At 40.8% G+C, this 17,087-nt stretch overlaps 1 protein-coding gene across 2 annotated transcripts in view; it reads left to right on the forward strand.

Moving 5' to 3' along the window:
- The window catches only part of TRPC7 (transient receptor potential cation channel subfamily C member 7), a 105,810-nt gene extending 88,982 nt beyond the window's left edge, over window positions 1–16,828 (forward strand). For both annotated transcript variants that reach the window (XM_083428809.1, XM_083428810.1), the window contains 4 exons: window positions 2,848–2,925; window positions 8,702–8,755; window positions 12,835–12,910; window positions 13,698–16,828. In XM_083428809.1, the coding sequence (XP_083284935.1) occupies window positions 2,848–2,925; window positions 8,702–8,755; window positions 12,835–12,910; window positions 13,698–13,840 (351 nt within the window). In that variant the 3' untranslated portion in view covers window positions 13,841–16,828. The remainder of the gene's footprint in view (window positions 1–2,847; window positions 2,926–8,701; window positions 8,756–12,834; window positions 12,911–13,697) is intronic.
- The last annotated feature ends 259 nt before the right edge of the window (window positions 16,829–17,087 follow it).

Raw genomic sequence — 17,087 nt, forward strand, 5'->3', positions numbered from 1 at the left:
GTCAAAATAGACTTCCAGTCATTTCCCGATGTAAGTTACATTTACAACAATGAATGTACTTATACTTCTTACCTTACTCTTAATATATTTTCTAATACTTTCTTATAAAATATTGTACCATTTCTCCTAATTTAATAATGTTTAATTTACACAAGGGTCATTCAAGCGTTGCCATAGAAGTTATCTCATTACTATATTTTTGTAGGTATTTCTTGAACATATCCCATTTTTGCGTGAATGATTGTTTTGTATTTCCCTTTAATCTATTTGTCAAATGAGCCATTTCTCCATAGTCTAGTAACTTATTCTGCCATTCCCTTACTGTTGGTACTTTCCCCCCTTTCCAGTTTGATGCAATTAATAACCGGGCAGCGGCTGTTGACTAAGCCATCTAAATCAACGGTATGGGCTGTGGTATCCTGGATAACTATGTTTTCCAAGCTATCTGGTTCCTGAGATGTTGCTGAAATATTTTAGGCTACAGGTGCTGGGGCCTGGGGCCCTCCAGAGGCTGTTGCACTCCAGCTCCCATCAGCCCCAGTCAGCTTGACAAATAGACAGGGGTGGTGGGAGTTGTAGTTGAGCAACAACAGGAGGACCACAGGTTTCCTGCTCCTGTTCTAGGGTATGACGGGAGCATCTTTGGATAAGCCTCGCCCTGAACACAGCAATTGTATCTGCAGGGTGTCCTTCACCCTTATCAACTGAAAAGATCACCTGGAGGGGTGAGAAACAGGACCATATCCACTGTAGTGTTGTTGTTTTGAAGTTTTATTACAACAGTAGGTTCCTTAATAAAGCTTCGGGAACCACTGTGTAAGGGAAAGGAACTAGGAAGAGAAATTTGGATACACACCAAAGAATATGTGACATCTCAACCAAGTAAGCAACAGAGCATCTCAAGCTCCATTGTACAAAAAGAACAAAATATGGTAGGGATAGATTACCATTTCTGTAATTTTCTGCTGCTGATGCATGAGGAGAACGCTGCATATTTAAAGAGCTTTATAGATCCTTCAGAGCATAATCAGCTGAAAAAGTGGCTTCAAAGGATTTTCAAGCTCCTTTCCAAGGCCATACAATCAGCGGAAACAGTGATTTTCCAAGTGTGTTTCAGAGAACTGAATTCCTCAGTGAGAAAATCAATAATGAAGGGCAAGCTTCCTTGAAAGTCAGCTCAACACCCCCCCCCCCCGCACTACTGATTTCCTCCTGTGTTGCAGAGCCATAGGGACCAGTTGGATATATTCTGGGAAATCCCCCACCCGTATCACCAAGTGGCCCAATAGAATTGTTGCTAGCAGTTTGTGGGAAGTAACTAGGCATCCTACACATGTCCCAGAACCCTCTGCATCTACAAACAGCATAGAAAGGGATTGTTGTTGAAAGTAAATTCATAAACCTCATAATTTCTGTTCTGAAATAAGTGGTTGCACTTTGTCCCTGCCTGTCCTTGCTCCACTACACTACTGGTTGTACTGGACATATATATATATATAGAGAGAGAGAGAGAGAGAGAATTTTTCACTAGATGTTTCATGAAGCAGAAAGCCCCAACTATTTAGCATTCTGGGCTGTTAACCAGCAATCTGTCTAACGAAGGAAAGGTCAGCAGCCAGCCAGCAGCATAATAATGCACACTGGGTAGGAAGGAAAAAACAGATGAGAGGACATAATCAAATACCTTATTTAGTTCTGGTAGAACTGAAAAGGAATTTGCAGCAGGTCAGCAGAAGGTGGTGGAGCAGAACACCTGAATGTGCAAATCTCCAGGGTAGTTATGGGATGGAACAAGAGGGATCCTTTCATTCCTAGGTGCAGCCAACTGTGATACCAATTCTGGAATAACCCTTTGCTTTATGAATTTCACCCATCTGTAAAGTACCTTACGTAATCTACTTAAACCTCCATCTTAATATACATCATTGAAGTAAAGAAAAGTCACAAAGGCAGAGAGAAAATGGGTTTTTCCTCTTTTTCATTTTCACTTCATCCCATTATCTACAATAAATCACCACCATCAAAAAAAGGGAGATGCACCAGTTTGATGAGGATAGACTACTGCCAACACATAACTCCTGTGCTTAAAAGCTTTCACTGGCTGCCCATATGTTCCTGGGCCAGGTGTAAGGTTCTCATATTAATTTAGAAAGCCCTTAACAACTTGCATTCAGGATCTCCTAAGGGCCACCTGATCCCTTATATCCCTGCCCAATCACAGAGATCTTCAGGTCCAAATACCCAAAATAATAAACAAACCAACACCAGCCCAGAAACTTTGTAACAACAGTTGTCTATTGTGGGGCCTAGAGGCTGATGCTGATGGAACACATGATCTCTCTGGAAGTACGGCCCCACAGCCCTTACTGAGCATGTTTCTCCTTCACACAATTCATATGTGAAGGGGGGGCAGTGTAGGTAGGTAAAGATTTAAGATTTCAATTGTACAAGGTCGCACTGAGTGGGTGAATGTTTTCCAACACCCTTCTATTGATGTCCCTACAATCATTAAACACTGGGTTGTATGAGAAACTTTGTATGTCTGAAGAGTTCATACCTCACTTAAACACTAGGACCAGATTCTATTTTCACAAAGGGCTATGCATTCAACAGTTTATCATCTACTGTAAAAGTGTGAACTGCCAGAAGCACATAGCAAAAGGAAGCTAAGTCATCTGGAATATGAGACTTCGTCTTCGGATGTAATAATATCAGGTCGTTTCTTTGCACAATACAGCTCACCCCTTGCAAGGTGTTATTATCCATCCTTTTCTTAGAACTTCACTTCTACTGCTTTCATAAGAACATTTCTTCATTGGTGATGTGCTCTACATTTGTACATTTCAGAAAGTCCGTTTCGAGTCCAGTACTCAAAATTCAGACTTTACTGTGAAGAATGCCTACAACAAGCCCACAAGATACCAGGTAATGGCAATACAAAAAATGAAAGGTGTGGCATAGGAAAAGATAAATGTGTCAGAAGAGGTTCTGCTTACATGTTTGTGATCTGCACTTTGATCCTACACATGTCCACTTAGAAGGAAACCAATCTTTAGCCATTTCCGGAGAGATAGTCACATCAGTTTCTCGAAAAATAAACAATCAAAGGGTCTTGTGACATCTTAAGAAATTTATTATGGGATATGTTTTAGTAGACTTCATAAGTGGGATAGAGTCCATGAAAGCTTATGCCATAACAAATGTGTTACTCAAAACAAAATTAAAAAATTCTTTCCAGTAGCACCGTAGAGACCAACTACGGTAAGTTTGTTATTGGTATGAGCTTTTGTGTGCATGCACACGAAAGCTCATACCAATAACAATCTTAGTTGGTCTCTAAGGTGCTACTTAGGGATGCGGGTGGTGCTGCGAGTTAAACCACAGAGCCTGGTACTTGCTGATCAGACGGTCGGTGGTTTGAATCCCCACGATGGGGTGAGCTCCCGTTGCTTGGTCCCTGCTCCTGCCAACCTAGCAGTTCAAAAGCACGTCAAAGTGCAAGTAGATAAATAGGTACTGCTCCAGCGGGAAGGTAAACGGCGTTTCTGTGCACTGCTCTGGTTCGCAAGAAGCGGCTTAGTCATGCTGGCCACATGACCCAGAAGCTGTACACCGGCTCTTTCGGCCAATAAAGCGAGATGAGCGCCGCAAGCCCAGAGTCGGTCATGACTGGACCTAATGGTCAGGGGTCCCTTTACCTTTACCTTTAGGGTGCTACTCAAAGGATTTCTTTTCACTTTGTGTTGGCTATGGCAGACCAACATGGCTACCTCCTTGTAACTAAATGTGTTACTCTTTAAGCTTTAACATACCCTTCCTTCCTAGTAACTATGCCTAAGATCTCAACCTTAGTAATTTGTAGATGACCTTCATTCATAAAAAAGCACAAAAGTCATCTTAAAGACCATTCCAAGGCAATGCAGACTATATTATACTTTATGTTGTACAAGTACTAGCAGCAGATATGACATCCTCAGTCATCCCAATCTAATGGATCATATATTGATGCATGACTGAGGATCTAGAGGTGACCATTCATTTAATATCAAGCTCATGTAGCTCTGTTTAATTCCCACGATACAGCAAATCAAACAAAACCTTTAAATGTTAGGTTGCACAGTATCATTCAAAACACACCTCAGGTATATTAGTTACATAATACTTTAAAACAATGTAAGAAAGGATTGCAGTGTTTTATTTTGGAAATTGCACAGAAGAAGCAATCTACATATCTCTTTTGATAATAATAAGAGAATCACTTCCGCAAGCTCTCATTCACATCACTGTTTTGTTCTTTATATAACGTTAAATGTTTTGGATTTGTTCTGATCTGCTTGTAGCCCCTGGTGTATTAACTGAAGTTCAGTGTTGCAAAATAATAATCAGGATGGAAATGATAGAATAACAGTCTAGACCCGTTGCAAAATAAACTGCTTTTGTTGCAAGATTTGCAGAAGTTTACCAGAGCAATCCTAACCCCTGATTCATGCTGCAGGTAATGAGTTAGGATGCAGCAGTGTTCCTCTGCAGCATTCTGCTAGGGGGTCTCTAGTAATGCCTGGTTGGAATTGCTCCTTTCCTTCAGATAGAATTGCCCTTACAGTGCAATTAACTACTGGAGTTGAGTGGGACCAAATGCATCCTGGGGAAATGAGAATGGCAGGTAGCTGCATCTGTGCTTGGTGCTTTACTTCTGAGCACCGCTGTCCTGCCACCCTAGAAAAGAAAGTGAGGGGAAGAAAAATAGATGTCACAAACCATTTTTAGACCCTGCTGATGCTAGTCTTGCTTCTAGTTTAAGATTGCTTTTTAAAGGATTAGACAAATTCATGGGGGTATCATTGATTATTTGGTGCAATAGCAAAATGGAACCTCTATGTGATCAAAGGCAGAATATAAGAAGCTTCCCAGGTGTGTCTGTCTGGTTAATATTTGAAATACAAGGATGCTGGACTAAAGGGACCTCTGCATCAAGGCTCTTGTGGGTCTTTCACTTCTAGCCTTATAATTTACTCATCTGCATGAGGCTTTGGTCAATCATAGTGGAAAGTGATGCATGGCTTTCTACCAATGCCAGCTATTAAGTCATTTACCATTCTGGTTCCAGATGGTCTTGAACAGATAATGAATGTATTTTTCAAGGAAAGCTCCTAAAAGCCAAGCCAGAATTTTGAGTTATGAGGGTAAAGCTTGAGAAAGATAGAACTGACTTGCTTGTGGGCCAAACCAGGATGGCAGGCCATGTGCCCAGCAGTCAGGAGTGGATATTTGGCAACTGGAATCTTCACTAAATCAGGTCCAAGGATGAAGTTTCACAAGATCAGGTTGGGAACATCACTGCAAGCAGAAAAAAATGGAGTTGGAAAACAGCACCTTGAAAAACAGAGACCGTATGGGACAGATTTAAGGGAAGTGAATGTGGGAGAAAGTTCTAGTTTAATTGCTTTGTGCAAAAGATAGAGCATTGATGGATCCAGGAACATCACTGAAGGGGGAATGCTTGGAGCGGCAGTGCTGCCCTCCATACAGGCGTACTACTGCTGCTCAGTAGCTCAGGGCAAGGTGAGTCAAGGTGATGCCAAGATTGCTGGAAATCTGAGTTGGCCTACACACACATCCCATGCACTATTGCTGGATGGATCAAAAGTCCACCTAGTCCAGCAGCCACAGGTCCCAGTGGGAAGCCCATAAACAAGATATGAAGGTAGTCACCCTACCTTCTGTTGCTCCCCAAGCCTTCAGTGGTATAATGTCACTGAACCTGGAGCTTTTATATAACCATCATGACCAGCAAGCATTGGGAGACCTATCTTCCCTAGGAAGAATCTCCCCCCCCCCCAAAAAAAAAAAAAACAACACCCCTCTGCAATGGCCCCTTACAACTTTTTTTTTCTTGCCATCTGTCCTTCCAAACATATTTAAAATTGTTGGCAAGGAGCAGAATATACATGTGATAATTGGTGAGAGCAGAAAGGGTTAAGGACTCTCTTCCATCCATCAATTCTCCCTGCCATTGTCCTAAACCCATTGCCTTATGTGAGGTAGGGAGGGGACAATCCCAGTCCAACCCCCTTGTACCTACAAACATGTGAAGCAACAGACTGATGTTGCACTTGTAAGCTTTGCCAGCTCAGTGTACTTCTGGGCAAAACAAAGAATATGTGAAGATGAGCTAAGTGGTACCAGATATTTAAGAGAAGCAAAATAGCAAATGCTTTCAGGAAGCAGATAGACATGCAGTAATTGTACATAATAGGCAGTTCATCCAACAGCTGCCTTTCATAGTTTAGGGTCAAACCTAGAATGGTGACCCACAAATTGTATCAGGATACACACTATCCTTACATTCACAAACAGATGTTGAATGTTTTTCGACCATATCCTCTGCTAAAAGAACAAAGTTCAAACACACTTTTTTTGGGGGGGGGACCAGTCACCCTCCCTTGTTCTCTTGAGTTCAATCTCCATGCTAAGTGTATCTGATTTGAAACACCCCCCCCCCCTGCAAAAGGTTTAAAACAATGAAGTCAGCCCAAACTAAAAAAGCCATGACACCTTCTGCATGAATGATGTTAACCTCAGAGTAATTGTGAAGTATAAATTATTCTTTTCAAAAGGGAGTAATTATAGTACATGGTAGGTGAAGACCCACCTAAGAGTACTGAAGCCAGAGGCATTATTATTATTATTATTATTATTATTATTATTATTATTATTATCCCTGAAAAGAGACAGCTGCAATAACATTTTTTCTTTGCTTTTTATAATGCTCTCACCAGGCTCGGTTCCAAAAGATACATTATTTAAAATGTCAAGATTCTGCCCAGAGGAAGAATAACAAAGTAATAATAATAGGAAGCAAAACACACTGGACAAGCATACTTAGACAAAAGAGAGAACAAGCAGCAACGATCAATTCTGTTGTCTGGCCAGTAATTATTTTCAGCTACAACGGGATAGTGTAATGTAATTACTAATATGACTCCCTGCTCGGTTCTGTCTAGTTAGCTTTTAAAAGTGATGCATCTCTGCCATGTGGAAGTTAATGAAAGTACAGAAATACAGGCGCTGTGATACCAAGGTGGGAACAGTAATAAGAGGACCTCAGAATGTGGTTGCACTCGAATGATCTCTTGATAATAACCCACATGCTAGTGTGTGTATCTATATATCCATAAGTTACTTTGGTGTTTGATGTTTTAATATTTCAAGCTGTTTAATGTGAAATATTGAAGTAATATGTTTTTCCCCCCTGTGGGTATGTATCGGAGCCAGTATGAAATATGGACAATACAACAAAACATGAGAAAAAGCCACATATAGTCTGCCTTTCCCCCATGTTCTCCAATTTCCTCTCTTTCCTAGAACAGACAGGTCCCTGTAGGGATTTGCTTAAACCTTAAAGAACAGCAAATTCTGTCCCAGAATAGGGTTATGCTTAAAAATCTTGAGCAAATAGCTGCATCATTCATTGCTCTCAGTCTATGACTTTAGTTTTCCTTCCTTGCACTCTTTTTCACATGTCAAATCCTCTTAGTTTATCCATGAGTTATAAAGATTCCATTTTGGAGCAGTTTTTCCAGGTGAACCCTGTTGAAAAGGAGTTTCACAAGAGCAGCTGTGCTATAGAGGAGGAGGAGAATAAATAAATAAATGCATAAACACAACAGGCTCCTATGGACTGCTGGGTGATCATTCCGTTTATTTCTGATCAAAGGGAACTAATTAGCTTTGGGAATCTCTTTGCACTTTTGAATGAGAGCTTGGAGGAAGTATTCTCTGCATCCCAACTAAGGGAAAACCATTGGCACTTGGGACTTTGAACATTCAGGACCATCCTCTGGGATCACATCTGGAATAGCATCTCTTTGTCTCCACTTATATAGAAGAAATACTACAAAAATACTGGTGCCCTCACTTCCAAAGGAAAACAAACCTGCCTAATAGATAACGGTCATCTGCTTTGAGATAATAGTCTATAGACCCCTCCTCCCCCCACTTTGCCTCCAGCACCCCTCTTTTTTGCCCTCAGGTACAAATCCAGCTATTGGGCTGAAAGAGATTGTCCTCTTCTGCTAGACACATTTGGCAATATTTATTAGGTCTAATTTTAACAGTTAAATTAATTGATGAACTTTTTTTAATCAACTATAAAGATGCCACTGATTACAATTTCAGTTAAAGACTGCATGTCAATATGTAAAACATCTAGAAGTTTGAGGATTACCCATGAAAACAAGGGTGCTGTACGTGTGACTATGCATGTTGATAACCCAAGAAAGAGAAAGTAACTTAACTGATCAAAGCCTACAATAATTTGTTGTGTCAGAATTACAAATACTGCTGAACACATGGAAGGAAAGCCAAACATGGTTTTATTTATAATAGTCAATATTTATTTCTTTAAAGTGTTACTTCAGTGGGCACAGTATGATCTCAATATCAACTGCATGATTAAATACATAGTAAATGAAATTCCAGGCATTCAACTCTTATTGGGGAATGTTGCAAATATTGTGGTAAAAGGTGTGTTAGGTTGTTGTGAATGACAAGGAGATGGTGGCATTTCTGCATGCTGATTCCTTGTTTTCCTGCCCCACACCCCACTTCTTAGCCTCCTCCTTAAAAAGTAGTATTTCCTTTGGGATTCAGTTATTTCCCCACTTTCCCAAAACTTGTTCCTCAATTTATGTTTTCTCAGGTGGCAACTCTTCTTCCCAATGGATTCTACCATCATGGTCATCTCCAGCACATAGTATGTGTATTGTACCTCATGTATTCTTCCAGAAGTACCGTAACCCTGTCTCTCTTCTACATTGCCACATTGCATAATATATCTCCATTTATTATGCAAACTGTATATGCATGGTATATACAGGTTTCACTCTTTTTATTGGTTCCAAGTATTTTGTCTCTATATTTCTTTGGCTGAACAAGGACAGGTTTGTTTTTTCGAATAGGTTTCCTGGTAGTTCATGTTTTTTCTTACCTTCAAAGAAGAACATATGTTGAAACAATTGCACTGTAATGCCAAATCATTGTTGGTTCACACATAATATAAATGAGCAGGAATAGTAAGAATAGTATAGGCAGAAGACAGGCAACACTCCTCCTATGAAATTCCTTAGGTTGACTTACCTTAGTATCCAAGCTATAGTGGGCAATCACATGTTGACAGTGATGGCTACCTGTCAATAGATGGGGAGAGGGGACTACTAATAATCTGTCTTTAAACTCCCAAGAAATGAATGGCACTCTCTGAACTGTGTTTCTGTGTTTGAAGCTGGAACACTATGCATGCAAACACAGCAGAATACTTTTAGGGTATCAGGGGTATCCAGAAATACCTCGATGTGGGGATTGCCTTTGTTAGATTGGGGTAGTTGTTTTGAAACACAAGACTTATATTTCATCGGAAACGTTAGGCAAAGAAATAGCTGGAGAACAAGGTGAATTGTAGATTGTTGTTCTGAAGTATTTGCCTCTGGCAGGAAGGGATGGATATTCCTGGAGGTGACAATCTTCATCGATTTCTCCCCAAATCACTGTTGAGATTTTGGCATTAATACGTTTTCATTTTTGTTCATTTCCCATAATTCAGAGACGCTCATAGGAATTATGTCACAGCTGTGTGGTACAAGAAACTTGCAAATTGAGGAAGTCACAGGGACCCTTTACAAGATACCTTTTATTTTATTTTATTAGATTTATAGGCCACCCATCACAAAAAGATCTCAGGGTTGTTCACAAGACAATGCAATCAATGAATGGGTGCAATCAGCTTTCAGCCTGCTGGAGATGAAGCCCCCACATTGCACCAGGCAGTTATGAACAAAGTAAATAATCTGTAACACTGAAGATGAGTTACCCCAAATATTTGGGGTAGCAAATCTTGGATTATGGGATGAAAGTGGAGATGCTTGGAGGAGAAGGGTCAAGAAATCAAATTCTTAATTAATCAGTCATTTCCCACTGATTCCAGGGAGGGAAGTTGCACTTGGACCTTAGTCCCCTATTAAAAGAATTGGGACCTAGAAAAGCTTAGCTTTAGATGGACCATGCCCATATCTTAAAAGAAATGCAGGCTGCTTTCTCCAAAATTGTGCCAATAACCCTAGTAAATAAGTTGAGATTTAGGTGTGGCATCCTATTATACCAGACACAAAACTTCAAAATAGTGTTGCCAGTCCATAAGGTGATTGATTCCATACGCTTATGGCACTTATGGACATAGCCAAACTTACAGTTTGGAAGGAGGAGGGAGAGAATTTTAGGTAGCATTGGAGGGGTAGGAGAACTGTTACTATGACTTAGCTTGTCAAAGCCCCACATATCCTGAGCATTAAGAAAATGAAGGTACCTAATTTCTGGGGCCGCAACCCTATAATTAGGTTGAATATTTTAAACTGAGGGCAAGGTTTAGTGGCTAGACTTGAAAGTAAAGAGAACACTTTACATTTTGAAACTATTTGGTTTTGAAGTACCTTCTCAAGAGAAAAGGAAAAGGGGGAAATCATGAAGCAGCTTTCTGAATGATATTTTCTGAGTGATGTATAGTATATGGATTTAAATTTAATCAATTAAATGACTAGCTGTCAAAGGAGAAGGAAAGTGCTCAACTAAAACTTATAGCATGGGACAGGTATATTAATATCATTTCTCTACAAAATATTCCTTTTAAAATTGGACCAACTCCTTTTGATTATGATTGTAATCCTACAATTTGTTGCCTCCCCTACTCCTTTACAAGGGTATAGTAACATACAGTCACTTGGAAGATAATCCCATTGAAGTCAATGGAGCTTCTGAGTAGACATGTACACAACTGAACTGTTAATGGTATTATAGATTGCAAGCATATTCTAGTTTGGAATAGTTATCATTGTGCTCTTTCAGGCTTTAATCCCAGTACCCAGATTGGACTCAGTGGGGCCTACCTCTTAGCAGACATGCATGAGATTGTTTTGCTGTTATTACAAGCTATGCCATTTATTGCTTCTGAATAACATTTTATTTTAATACAGTGGTACTTCTGGTTACGAACTTAATTCGTTCTGGAGGCCTGTTCTTAAGCTGAAACCGTTCTTATCCTGAGGCACTCTTTCGCTAATGGGGCCTCCCGCTGCGCGCGCACCTTTGGCACACAATTTCCGTTCGCATCCTAGGGCAAAGTTTGCAACCAGGAGCAGCTACTTCTGGGTTAGCGGAGCTCGTAACCTGAAACGTTCGTAACCAGAAGCGTTCAGAACCAGAGGTACCACTGCATATGGTTGTTGTTAATTTGTCTTTCTGTTGTCTTTGAAAGTGGAAAGACTTTTTTTTTCAAATGTTAAATAATATATGCTTCTCTCACATTTTCCGTAAAGCCATTCTTGCCCATGTCTAATGCTTCTCTCAGCCATGTGGTGCTACTTCCTGTTTTCTCTTTGCAGGTTTTAATACTTGAATGAAGAGATTGCAAAATTAGGATTTCATGGAAGGCAACAGTATCTCCCTGATACAGTTGTGTGTAGTGTCTTTTGCCAAGGAAATTGATTCCCATTCCTTCATTTGAATCTACCCAGTGTCTATGGCAAATCACACACAAATTATTGGCTCCCTGCTTTTTCTTTAGCTGATAATTTGTCAGGAATTTACTCTAGTGTTAGAAATGTGAAGATTACAATTCTTAAGTGGGACCTTCGTGGATGCAATAGACACAGTTCTTAAATTACTTACTCTGACATAATCCCATTGGCTTCGGTGGTAATACCATGAAAGCATTTATTTATTTAAGGAATGTAAATGCTGATTATATGTTGTGCGGAATGGCATAGTTCCTGCCACCTCTACGGATGCTCAGATAACAGTCCCAGTGTCATTAGGGCATATTAGCTAACGATTCTGTCTTCTTCTGGTCACGTTGTGCCGATGCCTGATTATCGTCTTCCAAAGCAACTACTCTATTCCGAACTTTAAAATGGAAAGCAAAGCCATTCTGACACCCAGATTGGATAAACATAAACAGTTAGCCAAATCTAAAGCAAAATATGAACATAGGAAACTGCTTATACAAAGTGAATCTAACTCGATATACTAACTGGCAGAATCCCTTCAGAAAGGAGCCTTTCACATCTCTACCAAAAGATGCTGGTGGATTCATGTTGACATGTTTTACATATAAAGCATCTTTTCTACCACTGAGCTACAGCCCTCCCCACATCTTTTTGGGTGGCAAAAGATATTGACATCCCTATATAGAAGCAACCAAGGAGGTGGCAGCAACTGTGCCAATCCAGAAAAGTAGCAAAGCACCACTCTTAATTTGCACATACTGCTGTTCATCTTTCACATTTTATAATGGGAACACCTCATAGCAAGTGAATATATATTACATTTTTTTTTAAAAAAAATGAAGCTCAAACTTCTAGACCACAATTCAACAAAAGAGTTAGTTTGCCTATACTTCCTGGCTAGCATCCAGTTGTGTCCCTCCACTGACTGAAGGCTCTTTGATGCAGTGGAGACCTTCCACCTTCTCTTCCTCGTTTGTCCTACAGATTTTAGCAAATTTCCCCATTTCTCCTACAGTCTCCTGTGCTACCTCCCATGATGCTTCAGAGGGCACACAATCCCCTGGAGTAGAGGGAGGAATGCAGGAGATTGGAGACGGAAAGGGGAATTGATGAAAATTACCTCCTCCCTTTCTACTCACAGAAACTCCACTGAATCAAATAAATTTTCATCAGTAGAAAACCACCATTGGATCCAACCCACTGAAATCAATGCTACTATGTATTGTACGGATGTGGTCAAATAACAACAATCCACTAAACTTTTTAATTGAATTTTCAGAAAATAATGAAGAGACTTATTAAACGGTATGTCCTAAAGGCTCAGGTGGATCGAGAGAATGATGAAGTTAATGAAGGCAAGTTCTTTTAAACTTACCATTATTGTTGTGAACCTTGTCTGAATCACGTAATGTTTTTAACAGCTTTTGTAGCAACACATTCACTTCCCAGTTGAACCTTGCATGAATCACTTTCTGAGGCAGCTTCTTTCATATGCACAAAGGCAGAAATATGGTGCAAGGGGGAAATATGTTGTCTGAAATTCCTGACATCTCCGAGGTCTCCTAAGTACAAGATTACTGTCTTGTAGTTCTTCTTTTTCTGCTGGAAATAGCAACAGGCTTGTGCTGCTTTGTTGTAGATGCCAAAGCTAATTTGTTTCCAGTGCATGATAATACTCAGTTGTGATAAGTAGAGACAGATATTAGGAAATCTGAAGGATTCTGGGCCCAGCACACAGGATTCCCAACAAGAATGACATCCCTCAACTTCATATGCAAGTGCTGCTGTTTCCTAAAATTCAGCACCTCTGAGAAATCTATGGATTTGACAATACATGCTTAACAATAGTTGGAATAAAGTTCATTGTGGTCAAACACTTCACCTACCCTTTTGAAGCAGTCGTCATAGGGTACTCACAGGGTCTCAACCCAGTTGGATCCTTGCATGCAGCATTAGATGTGTTCATCTATTCCATGACTACAGATTTTCCACTCACAGGGAGAGAGGGAAGATCAGTGGCACAAAACTTCTGTACAAAAGCAGAATTTACAAGAGAGAGGAAGAATAATGTAATTGCCGGTTGTTATCGTTATCCAGTCTGGTTAATAATAACTCTTTTCCCCACCTTGTTGTTGTTTTTAGGAGAACTTAAGGAGATTAAGCAAGACATTTCAAGTCTCCGCTATGAGCTTCTCGAAGAAAAGTCACAAGCAACAGGAGAGTTGGCAAGTCTAATACAGCAGCTAAGCGACAAGTTTGGAAAGAGTTTAAATAAGGACATTTGAGGGCAGACAAATGAAAAAAAAACTTTTTTTTTATTTCAACCAGCATTCTAAAGGAGCAAAAACTGTGCAAGAGAGGAGCATCGAAAACTGTATCTTTTGCAGATTATCAATTGTTTTATGGGGACTGTGCATTCGTTTGGTTTATTGGGTGAAGCCAATGATCAATTAATTCCTTTATGATATAAAGGTGACCTTTTCGTATAAAATCAAGCCTTTTGACATCAGATATAGATGCATAAACTTGAGAAGATAAGCTTGGTTGTTCTAGATACCCAAAGCAACTTTTGAAAACCGGAAACAAGCCAGGTCCTCCATTGCGATGTGTCAGCATACGTTGAATGGGGATCGGATGCATCAGGAGGAAAGAAGAGCGAAAGAAGGTGCCAAAAAAAGGTGTTTGACAAAACTGAGATATTTTACATGAGTGTCCCTACTGGACTGCAAAGTCCTCAAGTTCAAATCTCACCCCAGGGCAGAGCTGCATGTTATCTTGGCAGACACAGGTTCCAAAACTCCTTATTTGCTGAGATAACATGACTGTGGTGCGGGAAGGTAAGTCTGTAGCTTTTCTGCACCCACCAATTCGCCTCTGCGCCATTTGTTTTTCTCTCCCCAGCAGGCGTTAGTTCAAGTTGAAGCCTGGGTTTAAGAGGGAAAATGGTACAAAACGACATGGGATAGGGTGTGAATAAGAGCAGGGGGGGAAGGTGCAATACATCCAATGCCTGCCAGTACTACCTAGACATTACCCTTCCATTGCAGCCTAGTAATGTAGCTCTGCCTCCTACCTGATCTCTGGCTGGCTGAGCTGCTACACCATACAGAGATGGAGTGGGGCGAGGCAGTAAGGCTGTGTAAATGCACCAGTGGGTCCAATCCTGCCAGTGTGTTTGCACCACAGCGACTTTGCCACCACTGTACCCTTCCCCATCTCCTGGGACACTGCAGCAGCTCAGCCAGACAGAGGCCAGGTGAGTAGCATAGCCTTAGCACCCATACACTGTTGTTCTTCAGTTGTACAGGCATGCAGAATTGCCATTGACGTTCTATACTTAGGGGCATATATCCATCCATGCAGGCAGGAAAGGGATGGTTCTGAACATGCCTCTTTGCTTATCTGTTTCTAGTCAACTCTTTCAATTGTGCCAAAAGGCACTTTTTTCTCTTTAGGTACCGTAGCCCAATCAACTGAGAAACCATTTTTGCAATGTGTCCGCTCCCCCTTTCAGGTACGGCGGCATTGCGGGATGGCAGAGGCTCCTCCAAGGCCCCAATGAGGGAATCGCAGCATCGGAGCACCATCCAGATAGGGGGTGGGCACACGTGCCCCCTATCAGAAGCCAGATCCTAGCCTGCATCCCAGATTGGCAAATGGGGATGCAGGCTAAGACACGGGCTAGGCCAGGTGGTGGAGCCAATGGAGCAGCAAGGCTTCCCTCACGTCCACTCCCTGGCCATTCAAACAGTCCTCACCTGGGGCCCTACCTGCTTTTCCCTCGTTGGGATGCTGTGAGGTTTCTACCCCAGCTGATAAAGGGCAGTGGGGAAGCAGTGGGTTTTGTTCCTGCTTCCTTCCTTTCGCCTTTCTGGGTGAAACTGGAGGGCAGCAGCATCAGTGAAAGAATTTCCCCTCAGCCAGTGAGCTTGCTGAGACTAAAGGACATGGCAGCACAAGAGAAAGAGCTCCGTATCTTCATTTCACCCAGTTTCTGTAGGCTGTATCAACAGTGGTACAACTATAGAAGGAAACAAAGGGCTTCTTGTTTGTACTGCCACCTGGCCCAGAGTAGCAAGTTGTATTGGAAGAGAGGCACCGGGGACATAGGGAAATGCTTTGGCTTACATAACAAAGTCATGTGTCTATCATGGTGTGGAGTTTTGATTGGCCATGCACAGGGCCACTGGCCCAAGACATTTTGCTGCCGGAGGCAAAGATTGGGGTGTTTATTATTATATCCCACCTTTCCCCAAAAGAGGTCAAGGTGGCATCCTTCATTCCATTTTATCCTCACAACAACCCAGTGAAGTGGTTTAGGCTGAGAGAAAGTAACTGGCCAAAACTCACCCAATGGGCTTCATGGCTGAGTGAGGATTTGAATCCTCGCCTCCCAGATCCTAGTCCAGCACTCTGAGGTGTATATATCAAAAGTGGTTTCAGTCAGCAATAGTTAATGTGGTGCCTTCCAGAAGCTTTGGACTGCAAATTAATAAATAATAGCTCCCATTCATCCCAGTTAGCATGGCCGGTGGCCAGGGAAGATGGGTGTTGTAATTCAAATCTTCTGGAGGGCCTCTGGCCTAAGTTATTCAGTCTGTGAAAGGAACATGGTGAGTGTAACCCATACACATGTACTTGGAAGTGAACTCTATGAAACTTAGCGAGACCAGCTTCAAAATCAACATGCCTACTACTGAGCGAGTCTTGAATAGAAAGCCATAGAATAAATGTGAGCTTGTGAAAATTGCCGTCAAAGAATCATAAATCAGCAGCACCTCTGATCGCATCATGATCCCCATCGGACATTCCAACAAAATGTGAAATTTCTTAGCAAAGCAGTTTGCTGCAATTTATTCAGTTCAAAAGGTGGTTTGTTTTTTTCAAAGTTAAATGTTTACAGTCCTCAGTAGTGGCATCTTCATACTGCACTTTTCCAAGTGGAAGTAAGTATTAATTCAACTACATTCTTGGAACTGGTAACTCAGCTGCTTGTTTCTTTGATGGCAGAAATATGATTTCAGCTGGTCAAAGCACACCTTGCTACTATATGGTACCAGAAAGCTGTACTATTTGTTTACAAGATGCACCTATACAATTACATTAGATTTCAGCTAATAATAATGATTAATAATAAGCAGAACCTGAAGGTGACCTGTGACCTGTTTTTAAGTGCCAGATGAGAACACAGATAGCCTAATAGATTAATAGCTATATTTGTTTAAAAAAATAAAAAAAATAAAAAATGTGTTTACTGTAGGCATAACTGTTTAGAGAGAGAAAAAAAAATCAAATAATGTATTTTTACCTTTAATAATTTTATCTTGTATACTGTAATATTTTTATCTAAAACAATGACAACAAAAATAAAATTACCTCAGAATATTTTCTTGTGTCTTGAGTGTGATATTGATAAAAACTTCATATTTAAACAAAAGCCAGCAGGTTCCAATTGTAGCACAAAAATCTAGCTTTTTATTAAACTATCGGGCACTCTTGCTTGAACTCATGTTCTCACTCGTGCTTCAGTGA

This window comes from Podarcis tiliguerta (genome assembly GCF_965153285.1).
Source record: "Podarcis tiliguerta genome assembly, chromosome: 2".
NCBI lineage: Eukaryota > Metazoa > Chordata > Lepidosauria > Squamata > Lacertidae > Podarcis > Podarcis tiliguerta.